Genomic DNA, 22015 nt, shown 5'->3' on the forward strand with positions numbered 1-22015 from the left:
GGGGCGATGGACTTGGGCATCTTGGGCTGAGCGGAGGTGGACCCTCCCGCCGTCGAAGAGCCCGAGGATGGCTTTTTTGACGATCCTGGAGCTGAGGAGGGAAGTGGAGACTTACCCGAGGCCCTGGATGAGGCAACCTGCTTCGATGGCATCGAGGTACGAGGCGAAGCCGAGGGTCCCGAAGCCGAGGGTCCCGAAGCCGAGGTAGAGGCCGAGGTCAAGGCCGGGGCCGAGGCCGAACTCGAGGCCTTCCCAGGCGGGGACTCGACGGAGAAAAGTTCCGCCATGCGGGCCTTACGGCGTGTGAGTGCCCGCTTCTGGAAGGTGGCACACTTGTCACACGCGTCTGTCGGGTGCTGGGGCCCCAAGCACCGTAAACAGCACCGATGAGGGTTTGTTATCGAAAGGAGTCGGTCACAACGACCGCACTTTTTAAATCCCGTAACAGGCCGGGACATGGGCCTACAACGTGGCCGGGAACGAACGAGGTTCCCGGGCCGTGGCGACCGGGAGCCCCCGGAGCAACGGAAAAAGATATATTTTTTTTTTTTTTGGAAAAAGGAAAAATAAAGAAAGAAAGAAAATCTACACGCAGCGACCGCGTCGAAAAAGCATACACAGCCGCGGCGACAGAAGACAATTAGAGCACACAATTATCCACAGGGCTTCTGGCTCCGCGGATGAATTAGAACTGAGGACCACGAGGTGGGGATGCGCCCTCTAGTGGGCAAGAAGGCTAGCACATGCGTGGTGCAGTGTGCAAACTTGAAACTTCAATCAAGTTTGCTTGAAAAGCTGTCCGCGCTGGGGCTCCGTAGATGACGTCACCCACATGTGAGAATATCATGCCTGCTTGTCCTGGGATAAAACAAGACACCAGAACACAATGGAGAGCAGCCATAAATAAATATAAGGACAATATATCCGAAAACAAAGAAAAATTACTACACCAGAAGCATAGGAGGCAACACAACCGACAGCAAAAAACTGTTCCGTCTAGTACAATAACTGACATCCCCCCAAACCAAGAATCTGCAACCTTCTCTAATAAAATCTCAGTCCAAGAACTTGCAGATTTCTTCCTCAACAAAGTCAAGTTGGTCCAATCGGAAGTTGCTAGGACAGCCTCAACAAACACTTCCCAACACAAATATACGGAATACACTGAATCTATAAAAGCAGACCAGATCTGGTCCTTATTCACTAACCTATCCATCCCCGATACCAATAAGCTAATCTCAAACTGTCCTCCATACCTTCTTTCAGCAGCTCCGCATCATATCATCAACTGGCTCACCAACCTGTTAAATAGTTCCTTGAACCAAGGGCACCTACCCAAAGAAATGGGAAAAATAGCCTTAACCCCTATACCAAAAACAGCCCAAGCAGACCTCTCCATAGCATCTAACTACATACCGATTGCTGGCATTCCGATCCTCACTAAAATCCTCAAGTCCCATGTCAGCAAGCAGCTAACCTCTTACTTAGAGCAACACTCCTGCCTTCATACATCCCAATACAGCTTCCGATAAAAAGCACAGCACCGAGCTCCTCATCCTCACCCTAATCACTAAAATCAAACAGTTGCTAAGTTTGGGTCATCAGGCAATATTACTCCAATTTGATATCTCCGCAGCCTTCGACTCAGTGGACCACCAATTACTCCTAACCAAACTCTCAGAAATCGGTATAACAGGAACTATACTGAATTGGTTCGCCATCTTCCTACAAAATTGTGAATATGTAGTCAAAAGGCAAGAATCATACTCCAACCCTTGGAAGGCGTTCTGTGGTGTCCCACAAGGCTCCCCATTATCCCCAATCCTGTTCAATTTATTCATGAGCTCGCTGGGTCACATCAAAATGGAAGATGAAACGGTACTATCATATACCGATGACATCCTCCTCCTCATTCCCATAACCAATAACCATCCTAATATTGCCAAAAAGATCTCAAACAATATAGACAAAATTCAAACCTGGGCAACGAACAACAAGCTGAAACTGAACGCCACTAAGACCAAAGCCATTGGTTTCCACACCGCACAACAGAATGTCATACCTAACCTCACTCATCCTTCAGGCATTACTCTCATAATGGAAAAATCCAAGGTACTAGGCTGCACCTTAGATGATACTCTCACAATGGAACCACAAATATCTAACCTTTGGAAAAAGACCATCTACACTATGCGTCAACTGCAACTCACAAGATCATATTTCCACCTACACCACTTTGCTCTGATTGTTCAGATGATGGTCCTACCTCAACTGGACTATTGCAACTCCGCCTACCTTGGCATCAACACTTCTCTCATCTACAAACTACAACTGATCTAGAACACAGTTCTTCAACCGCCAGTCCGCAAAAAAATCTTGCCGGTCCGCGAAGGATTCAGGACCCTGCCGCAGCAAAAGGTGCCGGCGTCAGCTGACGTGCAACTTCCTGTTGCCGTCGCTATACCGGCACTCCTGCCTGCCACCACGGACTCCTGCCGCGTTTGTCTCCGCACCCCCAGAAAAGCAGCGGAAGGTCTGTGTGCTTTTAACTTCGGCACACAGCTGCCCCTAGGCAGTATTTTAGCGCGGTTTCATGAGACAGCCTCGGGGCCTTTGGTAGGCCGGCCCACATCGCATCATCAAAGTGGGCCGACCTACCAAAGGCCCCGAGGCTGCCTCATGAAACCGCGCTAAAATACTGCTTAGGGGCAGCTGTGTGCCGAAGTTAAATGCACACAGAGCTGCTGCTAGCCTACATAGAGGGAACATTTTCTGGAGAGGGAAGGGAGAAGGGGTACTCCTGGACAAGGTAGGGGAAGAGGCTACTGCTGACAGGGGAGAAGGGAAGGGATGAGAATTACTGTTGGATAAGGGGAGGAGGAAAGGGAGAAGGGGTACTCCTGGACAAGGGAGGAGAAGGGGCTACTGCTGACAGGGGAGAAGGGGAAGGGAAAGGGAAGAGAGTTACTGTTGGATAAGGGGAGGAAGAAAGGGAGAAGGGGTACTCCTGGACAAGGGAGGGGAAGGGGCTACTTCTGACAGGGGAGAAGGGAAAGGGAAGGGACGAGAATTACTGTTGGATAAGGGGAGGAGGAAAGGGAGAAGGGGTACTCCTGGACAAGGGAGGAGAAGGGGCTGCTGCTGACAGGGGAGAAGGGAAAGGGAAGAGAGTTACTGTTGGATAAGGGGAGGAAGAAAGGGAGAAGGGGAGAAGGGGTACTCCTGGACAAGGGAGGAGAAGGGGCTACTTCTGACAGGGGAGAAGGGAAAGGGAAGGGACGAGAATTACTGTTGGATAAGGGGAGGAAGAAAGGGAGAAGGTACTGCTGGACAGGGGAGGAGGAACATTGGAAGGAAACAGCTGGCAGGGAGATTAGAGGAGGGGAAGGAGTCAGGATGGAATGGAAAGATCAGATGAGGGAAAGGGGAGAGACAGAGGAATGACAAGGTAGAGAGAGATTGATGCTGGGAAGGGGGGTCAGATGAAAAATAAGGAAAGAGGGACAAAGATGCTAGATCTGGTGTAGGAGAGAGGGGCATAGAAAGAACGCAGATACCATATGGGAGGGGGAGGGGTGAGGGCAGACAGTGGATGGAAGAGGCAGATGCTGGATTGAAGAGACAGAGGGCTGATACTGGATGGAAGAGAGTGAAAAGACGATGAAAGCAGAAACCAGAGACGACAAAAGGTAGAAAAAAATAATTTTATTTCTATCTTGTGATTAGAATATATCAGATTTAAAATATGTATCCTGCTAGAGCTGATGTTAGACATAACTGGGGAGTGCAAAGCCCAGGCAGTGTGTCTTTAGCTTCCAGCTGGCTTAGAGCTCTCTCTGACCAGGAGGCAGTTGCCCTAGTTGCACTCCCCCTAACACCATTCCTGCCATGTGTGACTGCGGTATTCTGTTAGCATGATATTTGTGTAGCATTCTGTAATAATTTGGCTTATTCAGTTTTCTTGATAGTAGAGGGGATATATGTGAAGGGGAGGGGAGATGGGGGTTTTGTTGATCCTTGCCCTGTATTATTTATATTTATAAAATGACAATTGTACAGAATATTGTTTCTTTTTATACTTTAATAAAATATGTTCAATATAAAATCATAACTATTTGAGGCTTGTGCGGATGGGATCAGATAGTTAATGGGACCGAGCTCGCGGGGACAGGGTGGCAATGGGGTTTTTAAAAATTTCAGTCTTATTAGTTTGCCGGTCCATGAAATAATTATTTTATTTCCGCCAGTCCATAGGTGTAAAAAGGTTGAAGAACACTGATCTAGAACACAGCTGTTAGACTAATCTACAAATTAAAGAAATTTGACTCAATCATAACCTTCATCGGGCAATTACATTGGCTCCCAATATCATCCCAAATAATTTTTAAATCGTCTTGTATCCTACACCAGATCCTATACAGAAGCTCAGCAGACCCTCTCATTCAATTATTCTCTAATGTTTGGTTGACATAAAAAAAGAATCCTTAACAGAATCCAACTAAATCTACCATCCACAAAAAACCTCCACTACAAGCTAATTTTCCATTCTGTTAACTTATCTGGGTGTAAAAACCTGGAATGACCTACCAGAAGTTATCAGGACAGAGACAAACCACACTACATTCAGAAAAAACCTGAAGACTCACCTCTTTAACATTTAACAGTCTTAGTTTCTGTATAACTCCCCCTACTTCTGGGTCTCCTCTCTTATTTCTCCATACCCCCTTCCCTACTACTTTCCCCCTTCCTCCTTGATCTGTCGCCTTGAGCCTGTATAGGTATGTACGACGCACAAATGGAAGATTAGATTAAACAGACGGTCCTGCTTGGAAGAGTTTACAATCTAACTTGGAAAGACAGACATGATATATAGGGTTGGGGATGGGGGAAGGGGATGAGGGTCTGAGAAAGAAGGAGAGCCAGGAGTTAAAGTCAGTAAGGAAGGAAGAGCGGGACTTATTGGGAGGGTCAATAGATGACTGCTACTCGGAGAGGTAGGGGAGCAAATATATGAATGGAATGGACTTCAAAGGAGGGAGAGTGTTGATATTGTGGTGGGAGAAGGGTTTGAAATCTGCAAAAGGGTGAGAGTAGCAGCACAATGCCTCCTCCTTGACCAACCGGGTGAGGTGTGTGGGAGAAAAGGCAGCCTCCATGACCAGGGCAGCAGCTGAAGTAAAGTCATCAGGGCAGATCCAAGTCTCTGTTAGTGAGAGCAGGTGGAGAGATCGAGAGATGAAGAGGTCGTGGATGTAGGCAAGCTTGTTGAGATCAGAACGAGTATTCCATAGGGCACAAGAGAAGGGTAGGGAGGAGAGGAATAGAAATAAGGTTTGTGATATTGCGGGTTGGTCCACAGGAGTTAAGGTAGACTGTAAGAGTAGGGATCAGTCCTAAGTGTCCATTCCCTTTTAATCATCTTGTCATGTGATCTTTAGGGTGGAGGAGAGGAGCCAACTAGTTCTGGTAAGCTATGGTATGCTTGGGGTTTCTCAAATGGGCCAGCAGCAGGGATGCCTCACAGAAGAAAAAAGTTTTAAATCCTTGTCATGTGATCCACAAGACATAAGAACATAAGAATTGCCACTGCTGGGTCAGACCAGTGGTCCATCCTGCCCAACAGTCCGCTCCCGCAGCGGCCCCCAGGTCAAAGACCAGAGCCCTAACTGAGATCAACCCTACCTGCATACGTTCCGGTTCAGCAGGAACTTGTCCAATCTTGTCTTGAATTCCTGGAGGGTGTTTTCCCCTATAACAATCTCCGGAAGAGCGTTCCAGTTTTCTACCACTCTTTGGGTGAAGAAGAACTTCCTTACGTTTGTACAGAATCTATCCCCTTTTAACTTTAGAGAGTGCCCTTTCGTGCTTCCTACCTTGGAGAGGATGAACAACCTGTCTTTATCTACTAAATCTATTCTCTTCAGTATCTTGAATGTTTCTATCATGTCCCCTCTCAGTCTCCTCTTTTCGAGGGAGAAGAGGCCCAGTTTCTCTAATCTCTCATTGTACTGCAACTCCTCCAGCCCCTTAACCATTTTAGTTGCTCTTCTCTGAACCCTTTTGAGTAGTACGGTGTCCTTCATGTACAGCAACCAGTGCTGGATCCAGTATTCCAGGTGAGGGCGTACCATGTCGGTACAGAGGCATGATAACCTTCTCCGATCTGTTCGTGATCCCCTTCTTAATCATTCCTAGCATTCTGTTTGCCCTCTTTGCCGCCGCCGCCACACATTGCGTGGATGGCTTCATCGACTTGTCAACCAGTATTTCCAAGTCTCTTTCCAGGGGGGGTCTCTCCAAGTACCCTATTTCTATTGTTCAGACAGATCTTAAAAAGATGGTCCAGTAGACAGAATTTGGACAAATGTTCACCTAGTACAGGGGTCCCCAAAGTCCCTCCTTGAGGGCCGAATCCAATCGGGTTTTCAGGATTTCCCCAATGAATATGCATGAGATCTATGTTCATGCACTGCTTTCAATGCATATTCATTGGGGAAATCCTGAACACCCGACTGGATTCGGCCCTCAAGGAGGGACTTTGGGGACCCCTGATCTAGTACAACTAGATGGATGTATGAACTTTATTAAATAAATTTTCTACCATTTACTGTGATCTCTGTCCTACTTATCTGTTTAGATCACCCCCTTCCTATTTTACAATTTATCACTAAATATGTGATCTTTTCCCACTTTTTACTGGGTTCCCCCTTTTAAAAAAAAACAGCAGGGAACAAGTAGGAACTTGCAAATTATAGGCCAATCACAAATATACCATATGAGTCCAAGGTTTAAAGATTAGTCTGAACCCTAATGCAGTTACTGCAAAATGCTGGCTACCATACTTGGAAATGGGCTTTAGGCATGCAAACTACACACACAAGTGTTTCACTTAAAGCTTTGCACATAATTTTTTCAAGTGAATGGTTAATGGTATTTGGTAATCAGAATGATTTTTTTTTCCCAGCTATGAAATGTGAGAAAGATAAGAGAAAGTTGTTATAAGCTCAGTGAGGCTTTTCCCGTCCTATAATAGTTGTATTATGATTATTACTGTTATGATTTGTGGACCAAGTCAATACAGTGACAAGAATAAAATGAAGATTTTGTTTTGACATTAAACTATACTTACGTTCCCTTTTTTGTTTATATCTTGTCCAAATGAAACAGTACTGAAGGTGTTAGAGGTTTTAATAGATTTCATGTTGTCCTTTTATTAAACAAGAATGTTTCTGGAAATTGAAACAATTTCATAGGATCAATAAATATTTTTCTTTTATTTTGGTTTACCGTAGTTGTTCATACCCTTATAATCAGCCAAATAGATTATTGTGATCTACTTTTTGTATTAGGGTCTGATAAGTTACAAAGATGCTTGCAGACAATGCAAAACACCTTGGCTAAACTAATATGTCAAGCAAATAGATGGGATAGAGCATCTCCTTTATTAAGAGGATTGCATTGGTTGTCAATTGAGACTCAGACATTGTTTAAATCTTGTATGCCAATATTTAATATTATTCATGGCTTAGTTCCTTTACCCTTAAATGCTGGTTCTGCATTTTCCTTTGTCTTAGAGGCTTTCATTCAAGCTATCAGTTGAACCTCTGCATCCTTTCAGCTGTTCATATTAGATATAAGAGTATTCATTCTCTCCTGATTTCTTATCAAATCGGCAAAGCTCTGGAACTCACTGTCACCTGCCATTAAATTAAAAGTAAACTATGTGAGTTTTAGAAGATTAAATTTTTAGACAAAAATTTTGTAAATACCCAGATTTTCCCTGGTTACTTCTTACTATCTGCATTGAGCCCTATAATATAAATGCAAAATATAAGTGTAATATTGCATTATATTTGTATGCAGTTAAGCTCATTCATGGTAGCTTTCTGCATCTCCCCTCCACCCACCAGTTTTATCACTAGCTATCATCACTAGGTTTCAACCCTGACATGTCTTGATCTCCATAATTAACCAGTGCCAAAAATGCCAACTAATACTCTTCTCATAGCAACTTAAATTAGAGTTAACTATAGATTCAAAGTCAGCCTATTAATTAGACGAATACAGTACATTTGATTAGCCTCTAATAGTAGTAACCTCGGTCCTGGAGATAAAATGTAAATTGGACCCTACAATTACAAAGAAAAAGTCAATTGATATAAGGCATTAAGGTGTGAATGTTAAAAACCTCAAATACCGTTTTCACGTATAAAAAAAAGTAGATACATCCCTATAAATTAGAAATCATCATTATACATATCAATAGCGATTTTACAACAAAGCACCACTCTACACGTATACATGGCAGTATGTAGAGCAAGGGGTCCCCAAAGTTCCTCCTTGAGGGCTGAATCCAGTCGAGTTTTCAGGATTTCCCCAATGAATATGCATGAGATCTATGTGCATGCACCGCTTTCAATGCATATTCATTGGGGAAATCTTGAAAACCCGACTGGATTCGGCCCTCAAGGAGGGACTTTGGGGACCCCTGATGTAGAGAAACGGAGAGGGACCTCGAAATCTACCTCACACCCTTCAGCTCACCTTGGCGCCTGTTCAGCCCCTTTCCAGTTTTCGCCCGCATTTTACCATTGCAAGGCGCCAAGGAAGCTTTTCTCCACCCCTCCAAAATCCCAAGCCCTCACCTGACTCGCACCGCTGCAAAAGCTGCCAACCGGCTCGTCTCAACAGCACCACAGCCCCCATCTCTGGGCGGGTAAGGTTACTTGCGTTCCACTGGATATGCGCATGTGCGAAGCGATGACAGCTGAAGAACGCGCGTCGGGTTGCAAGTCGGGGTAAAATGTGAAATGCGTTCTATTGGATGTGCGCATATGCGAAGCGATGACGCATAAAGAATGCGCGACGGGTTGCAAGTCGGGGTAAAACTTGAGGCGCAGTTTAACTTCCTGTAAAGCTACGGAAACAACAACAGCGTAGCGGTCTGCTGGTGCTGTTGGTAGGGAGGAACGAGAGCTGTCGCCATGCCGTATGCTAATCAGCCGACAGTGCGAATTACGGAGCTCAGTGATGAGAACGTGAAATTCATAATTGAGAACACAGATTTGGCGTAAGGAAAAACTATTGAAGGGGGCTATGGGGTAATAAGTTGTAGCTAACGTGAACTGGGGAAGAGAAAATAAGCATTGCTGTACTTGGACCTCCAGGCTAGACTGTCAAAAATAATCTTCATAAATTCTTTTCTTAGCTTAGTTATACTTTTTATTCTGAGTTCTTATTTTATTTTTCATGATGCCTTTATGTTACAGCTATTTTGTTAACCGAGTCGAGCTCCTTTTAGGTGATGACCCGGTATACAAATCCAAGTTTTAGATTAGATTATATGGCAGAAATATTGTATGATGGTAATGGTACTGGGGTATACAAAAATAAAGTTATTTATTATTATATTATATGATTTGCTGTGGTATGGAATAGAAATTTGGGATTTGTTTGGTTTTTAGGTTACTTGGCTTTGCTAAATCTCACACATACACAGAGTTGGCAGGGGAAACCCCAAAGCAGCCTCCTGCCACTCAGCTGTTTGGGGCTTTTTTTCTTTTTTTAATGGCACAGATGTTGCACGATACCTGTCCCTATTTATGCACTGGGAAGGGGGCCTAAGGCTCTGATTGGCCCGGATGCCTTAGGCCCCTACCAGTGCATTTCTAGGTGCTCCAGGAAGGGTGAAGGCCCCAGCAGGAAGGTATGGCATCCCTCCTACCAGATTTCAATGACAACATTCCTACAACAAGGGGTGGGGTTGGGGGTGTCCTTGAGCTGAAGGGGATCTGACTACCAAGGCCCTCTTTTGGGGACTTTAGTAAGGTGATGGGAAGATCAGAAGGGAGGGCTTTTGTGTCGGGAGGGGTGTGTCAGGGGTGCTAGATGCATTAAAATGTGCCGAGGGAGCGGGCATCCTTCCTGCCAAGGATCTTCTGGGGGGGCATGATCTTTGGGGGGGGGGGGGTCTGGGTGGTGTTACGTGGTGGGTTGGCTGTCATTGGGTGGAAGAGCAGCACGGCATGCACACTTGTTATGGGAACAGATATTGTGCATGTGTAATGCATACACAACATCTGTGGTCATAAAGAAAAAAATAGGGCCCTGTCAGTAATTTTGGGCCCTTAGCATCCATTGCTAGATGTCTTAGCTATGTAAGGGCATCGATTAGAGGGCTTGTTTTAATAATAATAATAATAACTTTATTCTTGTATACCGCAATACCATGGAAGTTCAATGCGGTTAACAATAGAAGAGACTGTACATTTACAGCGATGATACATATTACAGTGTTGTTACATTTACAGAGATGTTACATAAATAGCAGTAATAAAAAGGCATATACTAAAGAAGAGACTGTACGTATACAGCGATGTTACATGTTATAGCGGTGGTACATTTACAGTGATGTTAAATGGAGGCAATGAAAAGGCAGGTCAATTAGATAAAACAGAGATTGAGAAAGAGAGGCCATAGTGGCTTGGGAGGGGGGCGTAGTCAGAGGGAATGGAGGCATGTCGAGGTCAGGAGGGTGCAGGGAAGGAGGGAAGGCAGCGTTAGCGGAATTTGTCGAAGAGGTAGGTTTTTAGTGACTTCCTGAACAGGTGGTAGGGCGGGGAGTTGGAGATGAGGGCGGTAAGGCAATTGTTCCATTTGCCCGCTTGGAATGCTAGGGTTCTATCAATGAATATTATTGAGATCATTTGCATGGTTAGAAACATAGAAATAGACGGCAGATAAGGGCCACGGCCTACCAAGTCTGCCCACCCCAATAACCCTCCCCTACCTTTCTCTGTGAAGAGATCCCACGTGGCGATCCCATTTTGACTTAAAATCAGGCACGCTCCTGGCCTCGACCACCTGCAGTGGAAGATTATTCCAGTGATTAACCACCCTCTCAGTGAAGAAGTATTTCCTGATGTCACCGTGTAGTTTCCCGCCCCTGATTTTCCACAGATGCTCTCTTGTTGCCGTGGGGCCTTTGAAAAAGAAGATATCCTCCTCCACCTCTATACGGCCCGTGAGATATTTGAACGTCTCGAACATGTCCCCCCTCTCTCTGCGTTCCTCGAGTGAGTATAGCTGCAATTTTTTCAGCCTTTCCTCATACGGAAGATCCTTGAGCCCCAAGACCATCCGGGTGGCCATACGCTGAACCGACTCAAGTCTCAGCACATCTTTGCGGTAATGCGGCCTCCAAAATTGTACACAGTACTCCAGATGGGGTCTCACCATGGATCTGTACAATGGCATAATGACTTCGGGCTTCCGGCTGACGAAACCCCTACGTATACAACCTATGATTTGTCTAGCTTTAGATGAAGCTTTCTCCACTTGCTTGGCAGTCTTCATGTCCTCACTGATGATCACCCCTAAGTCACGTTCTGCTACAGTCCTTTGTAGGATTTTACCATTAAAGATGTACGTCTTGCATGGATTTTGGCTGCCCAGGTGCATGACTTTACATTTTCCGGTATTGAAACTGAGTTGTCAGGTCCTGGACTAGTGCTCCAGTAGGAGTAGGTCGTGCACCATACTGTCAGGCATTGAGTTTTCGTCTGGCCCTGTGCTTTGGTCTGACGTGTTCCTGCCTACTACATTGCATAGTTTGGCGTCATCGGCGAATAGCGTTATTTTACCTTGAAGTCCCTCAGCCAAGTCCCTTATGAAGATGTTGAATAGGATCGGGCCCAAGACCGAGCCCTGCGGCACTCCACTGATCACCTCCGTCTTTTCGGAGGGGGTGCCGTTCACCATCACCCTTTGAAGCCTACCTCCAAGCCAGTCCCTAACCCATGCTGTCAATGTGTCTCCTAATCCTATAGAGCTCATCTTGTTCAACAACCTGCGGTGTGGCACGCTATCGAATGCTTTGCTGAAATCCAAGTATACGATGTCTAGGGACTCCCCAACATCCAGCTTCCCTGTCACCCAATCAAAGAAGCTGATTAGGTTAGATTGGCAGGACCTCCCCTTAGTAAATCCATGTTGACGTGTATCTCGTAGATTCTCCTCGTCTAAGATCGTATCCAATTGGCGTTTGATTAGAGTTTCCATTAGCTTGCTCACTATTGACGTGAGACTCACTGGTCTGTAGTTAGCAGCCTCCGTCCTGCATCCTTTTTTGTGGAGTGGAATGACGTTAGCTGTTTTCCAGTCCAATGGGACTTTACCTGTACTAAGGGAGAGATTGAAGAGCGCGGATAGCAGTTCCGCCAAGACGTCACTTAATTCCCTGAGTACCCTGGGGTGTAGGTTGTCTGGCCCCATTGCTTTGTTAACCTTGAGATTAGATAGTTCAAAGTGGACAGTGCTGGGTGTAAACTCGAAATTTCGAAATGGGTCTGCAGAGCTATCCCTTGTCTGCAGCTGAGGGCCGGATCCCGGCGCCTCACGGGTGAAGGCTGAGCAGAAGTATTCATTTAATAGTTCAGCCTTTTCAGAGTCCGATTCTACATAGTTCCCGTCTGGTTTCTTAAGGCGTACTATCCCGCCTGTGTTTCTGTTTCTGTCACTAATGTACCTGAAGAGGGGTTTATTGCCCTTCTTGATGTTTTTCACTAGATTCTCCTCCATTCTAAATTTGGCCTCTTTGACCCTTGTTTTGACTGCTCTTGACTTGGCCAGATAGTCTTCCCTAGAGTCCTGTTTCCCTGATTGTTTATAAGATATGAACGCTCTTTTCTTTTCTTTTATGAGGTCTGAGATCTCTGCAGAGAACCACTGTGGCTTATTGTTTCTTCGCCGTTTACTTACCAATTTAATAAAGCGGTTGGTTGCTTCTTGTATGGTAGCTTTTAGAGTTGACCACAATACTTCTACATTATCTGTTTCTGCTCGGTTATGCAGCGCCTGATGGATGAAATCCCCCATGCCCTCGTAGTTGGCGTCCTTGAAGCTGAGGACCTTGGTTAATATGTTAGATTTTGTGAAACCTTTCCTGAGATTGAACCATACCATGTTGTGGTCACTGGAGGCCAACCTGTCGCCCACCGAGACCTCTGTGACACTTTCTCCATTGGTAAGTATCAGGTCCAGTATTGCCCGATCCCTTGTTGGCTCCAATACCAGTTGCCTGAGTCGTGCTCCCTGAATAGAGTTTAATAGTCTTCTGCTGCTGTTGGACGCAGAGGAAAGTGTGGTCCAGTCCACATCAGGCATATTGAAGTCACCTAACAATACAGTGTCCCCACCAGTGTTCCCTCTAAGCGGGCGGGTGTTGTGAGCAAACTTTTTTCACCGTGAGCCAAAAATATCGGGCGCCAGCAAGTTATGAGCCAACTCGCCCGATTCTCCTCTCGCCGCCCTGCCATCTGCCGTACGCCTCTTCCGATCGTGCGCTGTGACGAGAAACGTGTGCGCTGCGATGTAATATTTTGTGCGCCAGCGCACGCCAGCGCAGCTTAGCGGGAACACTGGTTCAAATGGTTTTATTTATTTCCCCAAATTTATTTTTGTTATACGCATTGAAAATATTTGATATTGCGTTTAAATCAAAATCTCAATAAACTTGAAACGAGTGCCCGTGAGATTGTGGGAGGGTTAAATACTCAAAACTTAGAAGTTTTTGCTACGCCAGCTTTCTGGTATCTTTACATACAGTGGCGTACCTAGCATATGTAACATCCGGGGCCCATCATTTTTTGGCACCCCCCCCCATCTGTAAGAAAAACATGATTTTTAGTAACAAACCACACGTCACACATGAGTACCTAGGAAAAGGCAGCATCTTACATATTGCAGTGAGCAGTACATCAATACACCCATTGTAAAACTAAACAAGCCAGACCAGCACAGATCAATCCTACACCGTCAATCCTAACAGAAAACCATGTCTTTCGAACACACAGAACACAGAAAACACCTTCGCCTAGTAAGGAATATGTAATCACAAACTAACCCCTCCCTCTTTTACAAAACTGTAGTGTGGATTTTAGCTACGGAGGTAACAGCTCTGATGCTCATAAAATTCTGAGCATCAGAGCTGCTACCACCAAGGCTGGTGCTAAAAACGCTTCACAGTTTTGTAAAAGGGGGGATAAAATAAAAATACATAGACAAAGGTTAAATTGAACCAGCAAGAAGCTGAACTCTGCATACAATGCTTCACAGAAACAGTGACACATGTCTCCTAAAGCAATAAATAAATAGAAATTTTTTTCTACCTTTGTCTTCTGTGGTTTCTCCTTTCCTCATCTTCTTGTAACTCTCTTCCTTCCATCCACTGTCTGCCGTCTCTCTTCCCCTATATGGCATCTTCTCTCCTTCTATGCCCCTTCCAGAAACTGTATGCCTCCCCCTTCCATCTCTCCTTTCACCCCATTGGTCTGGCATCTCTCTCCTCGCCTTCCCTCTCCCACACCTCTCCTCATAGTCTGGTATCTCCCCTTCCCTGATTCTCTGGCATCTCTCTCCTTTCCTTTTCTTCCATCTTTCGCTCCCCCTCCATGCTCTCACATCTCCCCCTTCCTTTTCCCTTAGACTGGCATACCTTCCTCCTACGCTCCAAGCCCTGGCATCTCCTTTAATTCCCTCCCTCATCTTCCTTCTCCCTCCAGCTGGGTACCGCAACACTCTTCCCTGCAGCTCTGCACTTCCCCACAATTGCCATGCTTCGGTTCCTCTTCTTCCTTCCTTCCTCCCCCCCCCCCCCCGCGGGACCCTGCGGCACCATCAACTCTTACTCCCTCTAATGTCGGCCCTGCAGCTCCAGACTTCCTCGCACCTTCTCCCCTCCCCCTTTGGATCGCTATTATTTTAAATGTTATAGCCGCGGAGCTGTATCCATCAGTGGAGATGTCTAACCTCGGCCTGCCCCGGAACTCTTACTGCAGCAGCCGCCCGTCTAGGCAGGAACAGGAAGTCACTGTTGCAGTAAGAGTTCCGGGGCAGGCCGAGGTTAGACATCTCCACTGATGGATACAGCTCCGCGGCTATAACATTTAAAATAATAGCGATCCAAAGGGGGAGGGGAGAAGGTGCGAGGAAGTCTGGAGCTGCAGGGCCGACATTAGAGGGAGTAAGAGTTGATGGTGCCGCAGGGTCCCGCGGGGGGGGGGGGGAGGAAGGAAGGAAGAAGAGGAACCGAAGCATGGCAATTGTGGGGAAGTGCAATCCCCCCAATGCGTCCCCTTACCTTACCGACGCGTGTGTGCGCTGTGAAGAGAAACTTTGCGCTGCGATGTAATATTTTGTGCGCGAGCGCAGGCCAACGCAGCTTAGCGGGAACACTGGTCCCCACGCAAGGTGATATTCTCTATATCCTCGATTAATTCCATATCCAGGTCATCCTGCTGTCTTGGGGGTCTGTATACTACACCAAGATACAGGCATTTGTCCTTCCCCCTAGCCAGATTCACCCAAAGGGATTCCCCTGTGTGCCTGACATCTGCGATTCTGGTGACTTTAATGTCATCTTTGGTATATAGTGCTACTCCTCCTCCCAATTTGCCCTCCCTGTCTCGGCGAAGCAAGTTGTAACCCGGTATGACCATGTCCCAGCCATGGGTTGAGTCGGAGAATGAGCAAACGCTTGGAAAAGCATGAGGTGGGCAATTTTGTACATCGGGTCATCAAATTAGGTCCATCGCTAAGCCAGTCAAACTGTTAGACGGTCAGAGAGTTTTGTGCATCTGGCCCTAGGAGATTTCAACCTGCCTGATGCAGACTGCAACATCTTGACTGCAGATTCGGAAAGAGGCAGAGAGATGGTTGATGCCCTTCAAAATGCCCTGCTCAAGCAAATGGTGATGGAACCAATCGGAGAAGAGGCGATACTAGATCTGGTGCTCACAAAAGGAGAAAGTGTGTCTAATGTCTGGCAGTTAAAATTTTATTACAAAGACATGCAAAGTGATGCGCTTGGGGAGTAAAAATCCAAATCAGCTGTATATGCTTGGAGGTGAGAAACTGATATGCACAGATAGGAAGAGGGACATTGGTATGATAGTGTCTGAAGATCTCAAGGCTGTGAAACAATGTGACAAAAAAACAGTGGCCATAGCCAGCAGGATGCTGGACTGCATAGAGAGAGGAATTGCTAGCAGAAAAGAGAAGTGTTGATGCCCCTGTATAAGTCATTGGAATACTGTATTCAGTTCTGGAGGCCATACCTTGCTAAGGATATAAGACTTGAAGCGGTCCAGAGGAAGGTGACAAAAATGATATCGGGATTGCACCAAGAGATGTATGAGAAGAGGCTTGAGTACCTGAATATGTATACCCTGGAGGAAAGAAGGGGTAGAGGAGATATGATACAGACGTTTAAAATAATTGAAGAGTATTAATCTACAACCAAATTCTATATCAGAGAGAGAGAAACAGTAAAGCTAGAGGACATAATATGAAGTTGCGGGATGGTAGACGAGAGTAATGTCAAGAAATACAGAGAGGGTGGTAGATGCTTGGAATGCCCTCCCTCTGGAAGTGGTGGAGGCAAAAACAATGACGGAGTTTAAAAAATGCACCAAGTATCCCTAAACAGAAAGAGAATAGTTTTGACACAAAACTCGACAAATCAAAAACTATATCCTCATTTATGATGCGCAGGAGTGGTGCTTAAATAGAAACCCAGCAGCAGGGAAGAAGGATGATGCCAGACGGATTTCTATGGTCTGTATCCCTTAAGTCAGGGGTGTCCAATGTCGGTCCTCGAGGGCCGCAGTCCAGTCGAGTTTTCAGGATTTCCCCAATGAATATGCATTGAAAGCAGTGCATGTAAATAGATCTCATGCATATTCATTGGGGAAATCCTGAAAACCCGACTGGACTGCGGCCCTCGAGGACCGACATTGGACACCCCTGCCTTAAGTGGTAAGACAGATCGGGGGGGGGGAGGGGGGCTACAGTTAGCTGCTATGGCAACTCCAGCCATGGGGCGGTGTACCCAATGCTGGACAGACTTCTACGGTCTCAGTCCCATATGCAGGCAAAAAGGATCAAGAGCAATTATAAGTATTTTATACCACATTCAAATCATCTGAGTACAGATATTACCTGTCGCGTGTGGGGGAGGGGAATATCTTATACAGAAACTTAGCAAGTGAAATGAGTAATTACCGGTTTGTTGCCTTTAGAATGAATGTGACTATTGGACAGACTGAATGGACCACACAGGACTTTATTTGCCGTCATTTTCTATGTTTGAACAACCCAAGGTGGGCTCCGCAGTGATTCAGGGAAGGAGGAGTGATGCTTAAGGATTCTCAGGATCGCACGGTTCACATGGTATTAAAGAAACAATTTGAGATGATGTCTCTGGATATCAAGGTAGCGGCGGTAACCTCATTTGCTGCATGTGCCTGTCACACAAGACTGTGTTTGGTACTATCGTTGGAGGAGGACGCCTGCCCCCAGCTGGTGCTGGAAGGGGTAGATTATGTAGCAGATGCCTTATTTGACCTTACTAGGGTCCTAGGCAAAGTCTCGGCATATGCAGTTGTGGCTTGCAGGATGCTTTTGAATCTATCAGTGGACTGGTGACTCAACCTCTAAGGCTACCTTCAAAGGGAAGATGCTTTTTGGCAAAGGACTTGACCTCATGGCCAGTGTGTTAGATCACCGCCCTAAGTCCCTCCTGGACAACAAACCTCGCCATCCCCCTAAGGGAGAGTCAAAGTAATTTTTGTCCCCCACATAGGTCCTAACAGGGTGTGTTTCTAGGGATACAGACCATGTTATAGCAACCCCAGATGCCAACAGGCTTCTGGATATCGCACCTCCTCCAAGAAGTCCCAGTGATGCTAGGCTTCCAGCAACGACTCTTCATATTGGGCGGCGGTTGTCGGCGTTTCTGAAAGAATGGGAACTGATCTCCTCGGACCAATGAGTGCTGGACATTATACAGGAGAGATACAAGATTGGATTCCTTCACCTTCCACCGGATTTGTTTCTGGATTCCCCAGGAAAGCTGGAAAAGTAGACAAGGATCCAAGCGACCCTTCGATGGCTCTTAGATATTCAAGTCTTGGAGCGGGTCTCCGATGATGAATTGGGCTCAGGCAGATACTCCTTATACTTCATCATGCCCAAGAAAGGCACAGAAGACTGGAGACCCATTCTGGATCTCAAGGCAGTCAATGAATTTCTAAAGATAGCATGGTTTTGCATGGAAACAGCCCAATCGGTCTTTGCAGCGGTGGCCCTAGGAGAGTTCCTGGCATTTCTGGATTTGACAGAAGCCTATCTCCATATTACCATCTTCCCAGGACACAAGAAATATCTTCGATTTCATATCTTCCAGCAACATTTCTAGTTTGCTGCCTTTCCTTTCGGACTGGCGACGGCTCCCTGTACTTTCACCAAAGTCTTGGTGATGGTGGCTGCTCACCTTCTCAGAATGGCATCCAATCGTGCCACCATATCTACTTTGTAAAATCTTGTAAAGGTATGACGAGAAGATCAAGTAGCGGTCATACAAATCCATCTAGCAATAGAGGCCTTGGACGCTGGTTTACCCTGCATGGACCCTGTATGGCTGTTTCATCGACGTACATCACCTGTGGAAAATAGCTGCCACTTTCTCTTAAGGCGTACTTAACCAGGAGTGTTGCAGCTTCATGGGCGGAATCCTGTTCATCCATCTGAGATTTGCAGGGTGGCTACTTGGTCTTCTCTTCATACCTTTACGAGATTTTACAGAGTAGACGTGGCGGCTCAATTGGACGCCATTTTTGGGGCCACAGTATTGCGGGCAGGCTCTTCTGTCCTACCCTAGATGTTGTCATTGCTCTGGTATGTCACACGGAATCTGAAATGGACATGATATAATGGAAGATTAGGCTCTTACCTTTGGTAATCTTCTTTCTGTTAGTCCATGACAGATTCCATGCAGCCCGCCCTCTGCTACTCTATTCTGTATCACCACCTTATATTTCTGCCTCAGACATTTCTCCTTTCAGGCCTGGAGTTTTCCTGCCAGCAGAAAGGCCATGTGCAAGATCATCCTGTACATGTGGGTGTATTATGCCTGTGCTCATTGCACACAGCAGGTTATTATTGTTGCTGCTATGTTTATGCATGTTTTTCCTGTTTCTTGCTAATTAATTCTTATATGTTGCAGAGCAAAACAGGATTGTGTTTATGTTGACGAGGAAGTCCCTCTGTCCCCTTTCTCTATGTATACTTTGTTCCAGTGCTGTTCCATTACTTTGAGATAAAACTGAAGGAGGCACTATACTCCACTACTATGTGGGGAGGTGCAGAAATCTTTTAGAGTAACTTCTGCATGACCTGGTTCGCAGGTTTGGATTGAACACCTAACAGAAAAAAGATTATCAAAGGTAAGAACTTAATCTTCCATTGTACTGATCTACCTGTACAAGCAACTGAATTGAATATCCATGTCATTGTAACTTCCTGGGTGATTGACCCAACCTCATGTAATGTAATCCGACCTTGAACTGAATAGGTAAAGACGGAATAGAAAACATATCTTTCCTGTTCAAAATTGGCAGTGAGATGGGACTAAATAAAATAATCTCTGTCTCTGTAAAAACCCCTCTTTAGCTGCCTTAGGAAACAGCTGGATAACCATGGAGGTGTTTTTAAGAAAGAAGAGTGCGTGACCATAATAAAATATGCATTTTTTATTTTAAAAACCTGTGTGAAAACATAAAATACTTTGTCCTGAAAGAGAAGAAACCTAGACATGTTGTTAAATAAGCAACAAAGCCAGCAAATGAGTAGGTTGGCACTTTGAAGAAGGTAGCTACATGCTCTTGTCACTGAATATTGTCTCTCTTCTGCCTTTCAGTGTGGCTAATTCTATTCGCAGAGTGTTTATCGCTGAAGTGCCCACAATAGGTACTTTTTTCTCTTTTTAGTATGTTGGTGGAAGACCAGAAATAACTGTTTAAATTCTAATATGCCAAGCATTTTTCTAACTTAGAATAGAGAAAACATAGTATATATAGCCCTAATTCCAATTCTACCAAATTCTTTCCCTTAATTCTTCAGAGAAATTAAATTGGTTTTATTGCTCAGACAGAAATCACTAACTAATTTTTATCACCTTAATTTTTGAATCTGATTTTTTATGTAGTAGCTCAAATTCAGTGTAAATTTCAGCCCAATATATTCCAGTAGTGACTTGTTCAGAAAAACAGGTTTTGCCCTAGAACAAGCACTTTTTGCAAAGTAGAGTTGCTCTCTGTTAAACTTCTTTTCTACAGATCTGTAAGGATTTTTTCTATTCACAATATAGTATTGACATAGGAAGGCATTAATTTTATAATCAGACATTTAACACCACCACCCCCTTTTACAAAAGTGTAGCATGGTTTTTAGCACCCGCTGCCACGGTAACAGCTCCAACGCTCATAGAATTCCTATGAGCGTCGGAGCTGTTACTGCTGTGGCCGGCGCTAAAGACCATGCTACGCTTTTGTAAAAGGGGGAGTTACATAAGTGCATATCTTTCAGCTATTTTAAAAAGGCAGCTTATACATCTTTAGGACTTTGTAAAAGGGCCTCCCTGAAAGATGCTACAAAGTTACACTTGCTCTGAGGCAGAAATAACTTTGTGTATGTAAAAACTAATACATATATGTAAAATGTATCTAGGGTTGTCCATAAGACTATGGTAAAAATTCAACCTTATCAGAACATACCTCCATAAGTCTGAATATGTTCTACCTCATGTAGATAAGATATGGTTAAAATTTGAAGTAGAAGTCGCTCATGGTCCTACAATAATATTCCCATAATGCGACTAGCTACTGTATATACTCAAATATAAGTCGATCTGAATATAAGTCGAGACCCCCATTTTTGACCTCCTTCATATAACATTATTGCAGGAGACATAAACTTACACTTAGACAAAGAAGACAATCCAGAAGCGAAAGATTTTTAAAACTTTCTATCTTTGCTTAATTATAATCTCCCTATAACCACACAAACACATGAAAAAGGCCATCATCTAGATGTGATAGCTATGTCCACAAAGGAGATACTAGAACCTTCCATCTCTCTATCTGATGGTACTTGGGGGTCCTTTTATCAAGCCGCACTAGCGGGGTTAGCTTGTCGGACATTTCATCACGTGCTAACCCCTGCGGCAAGCAAAAAAAACTTAACACTTGGTCAATGGAGGCGTTAGCGACTAGCGCAGCAGGCGGTTTAATGAGCGGTATGCCGCGCATTAAACCCCTACTGCGCCTTGATAAAAGGACCCCTTGGTGTCATGATATCTGGTCTGATCACTTTACTTATTATTTTTCTTTAATCTGGTCTCGTCTAAAATCCATAACACACCCAAGGATAAAAAAAGAACATCTCACAAAGGGCCATATCAATCCAGAGGAATATTGGTCACAATATGAATTACGAGAGGAGATAGAAGAAGGGATCGATTTTGGGATCACTGGATGAAAACAAGCGAATCCATTTTAGACGAAATTGCCCCTAAATGAAATAGCAAAAGATGTTCAAATAAATACAATAAATGGTTTGACACTGAACTTCTAAAAATTAAACAAGTAATAAGATGATTGGAAAGGATCTGGAAAAAAACAGGAAAATTGTCAGACCGGAACAACTGGAGATCCAACATAAAAATCTACAAATAATTGATAAAAGAAAAACGTAAAGCTTTCTACTCATCCAAAATTGACTCATCCAACACTAGCTCGAAAGGAATCAGTACAAAAGAACTGTTCAACCTATTATTCGACACCACACGCTACACTCAATCCATGCATAATAGTAAGCTACCTTCAGCAACCGATCTAGCACAGCATTTCGATTCAAAAATAAAAAACCTAAGAAATAACTGCTCGACAAATGATATACATGATCATCAAATAGATAACTTACAAAGAAATGAAATACCAGCGGATATGATTTGCAACTACTTTCAAAATTTAAAATGGAATGATTATATCAAATTATATAACAAGTAAATCATATTGCATCCTGCATCATACTAAATCATACTGCATATCATACTAAAAATCATACTGCATCCTGGACTCCTCTCCCCCAGAAATTATGAAAGCAGCCCCATTAGGCT

The 22015-nt window shown here is 44.7% G+C and overlaps 2 protein-coding genes across 5 annotated transcripts in view; one reads left to right on the plus strand and one right to left on the minus strand.

Annotated features, from left to right (window-relative positions):
- The window catches only part of COQ9 (coenzyme Q9), a 99486-nt gene extending 90681 nt beyond the window's left edge, over positions 1-8805 (minus strand). The window contains exons 1-2 of one of the 2 annotated variants that reach the window (XM_033940674.1): positions 8646-8752; positions 7539-7697 (exon numbers count right to left, since the gene is read on the minus strand). In XM_033940674.1, coding sequence (XP_033796565.1) covers positions 7539-7584 — 46 coding nt within the window. In that variant the 5' untranslated portion in view covers positions 7585-7697; positions 8646-8752. Of the gene's footprint in view, positions 1-7538; positions 7698-8645 lie in introns of both variants that reach the window. The other variant, XM_033940673.1, reaches the window with a different exon arrangement.
- A 31-nt stretch (positions 8806-8836) lies between these two features.
- POLR2C (RNA polymerase II subunit C) overlaps positions 8837-22015 on the plus strand; it is a 90515-nt gene continuing 77336 nt past the window's right edge. For 2 of the 3 annotated variants that reach the window (XM_033940675.1, XM_033940677.1), the window contains exons 1-2: positions 8842-9070; positions 19757-19806. In XM_033940675.1, the coding sequence (XP_033796566.1) occupies positions 8985-9070; positions 19757-19806 (136 nt within the window). In that variant the 5' untranslated portion in view covers positions 8842-8984. Of the gene's footprint in view, positions 9071-19756; positions 19807-22015 lie in introns of all 3 variants that reach the window. The other variant, XM_033940676.1, reaches the window with a different exon arrangement.

Source organism: Geotrypetes seraphini, chromosome 4 (assembly GCF_902459505.1).
Source record: "Geotrypetes seraphini chromosome 4, aGeoSer1.1, whole genome shotgun sequence".
NCBI classification, from domain to species: Eukaryota; Metazoa; Chordata; class Amphibia; order Gymnophiona; family Dermophiidae; genus Geotrypetes; species Geotrypetes seraphini.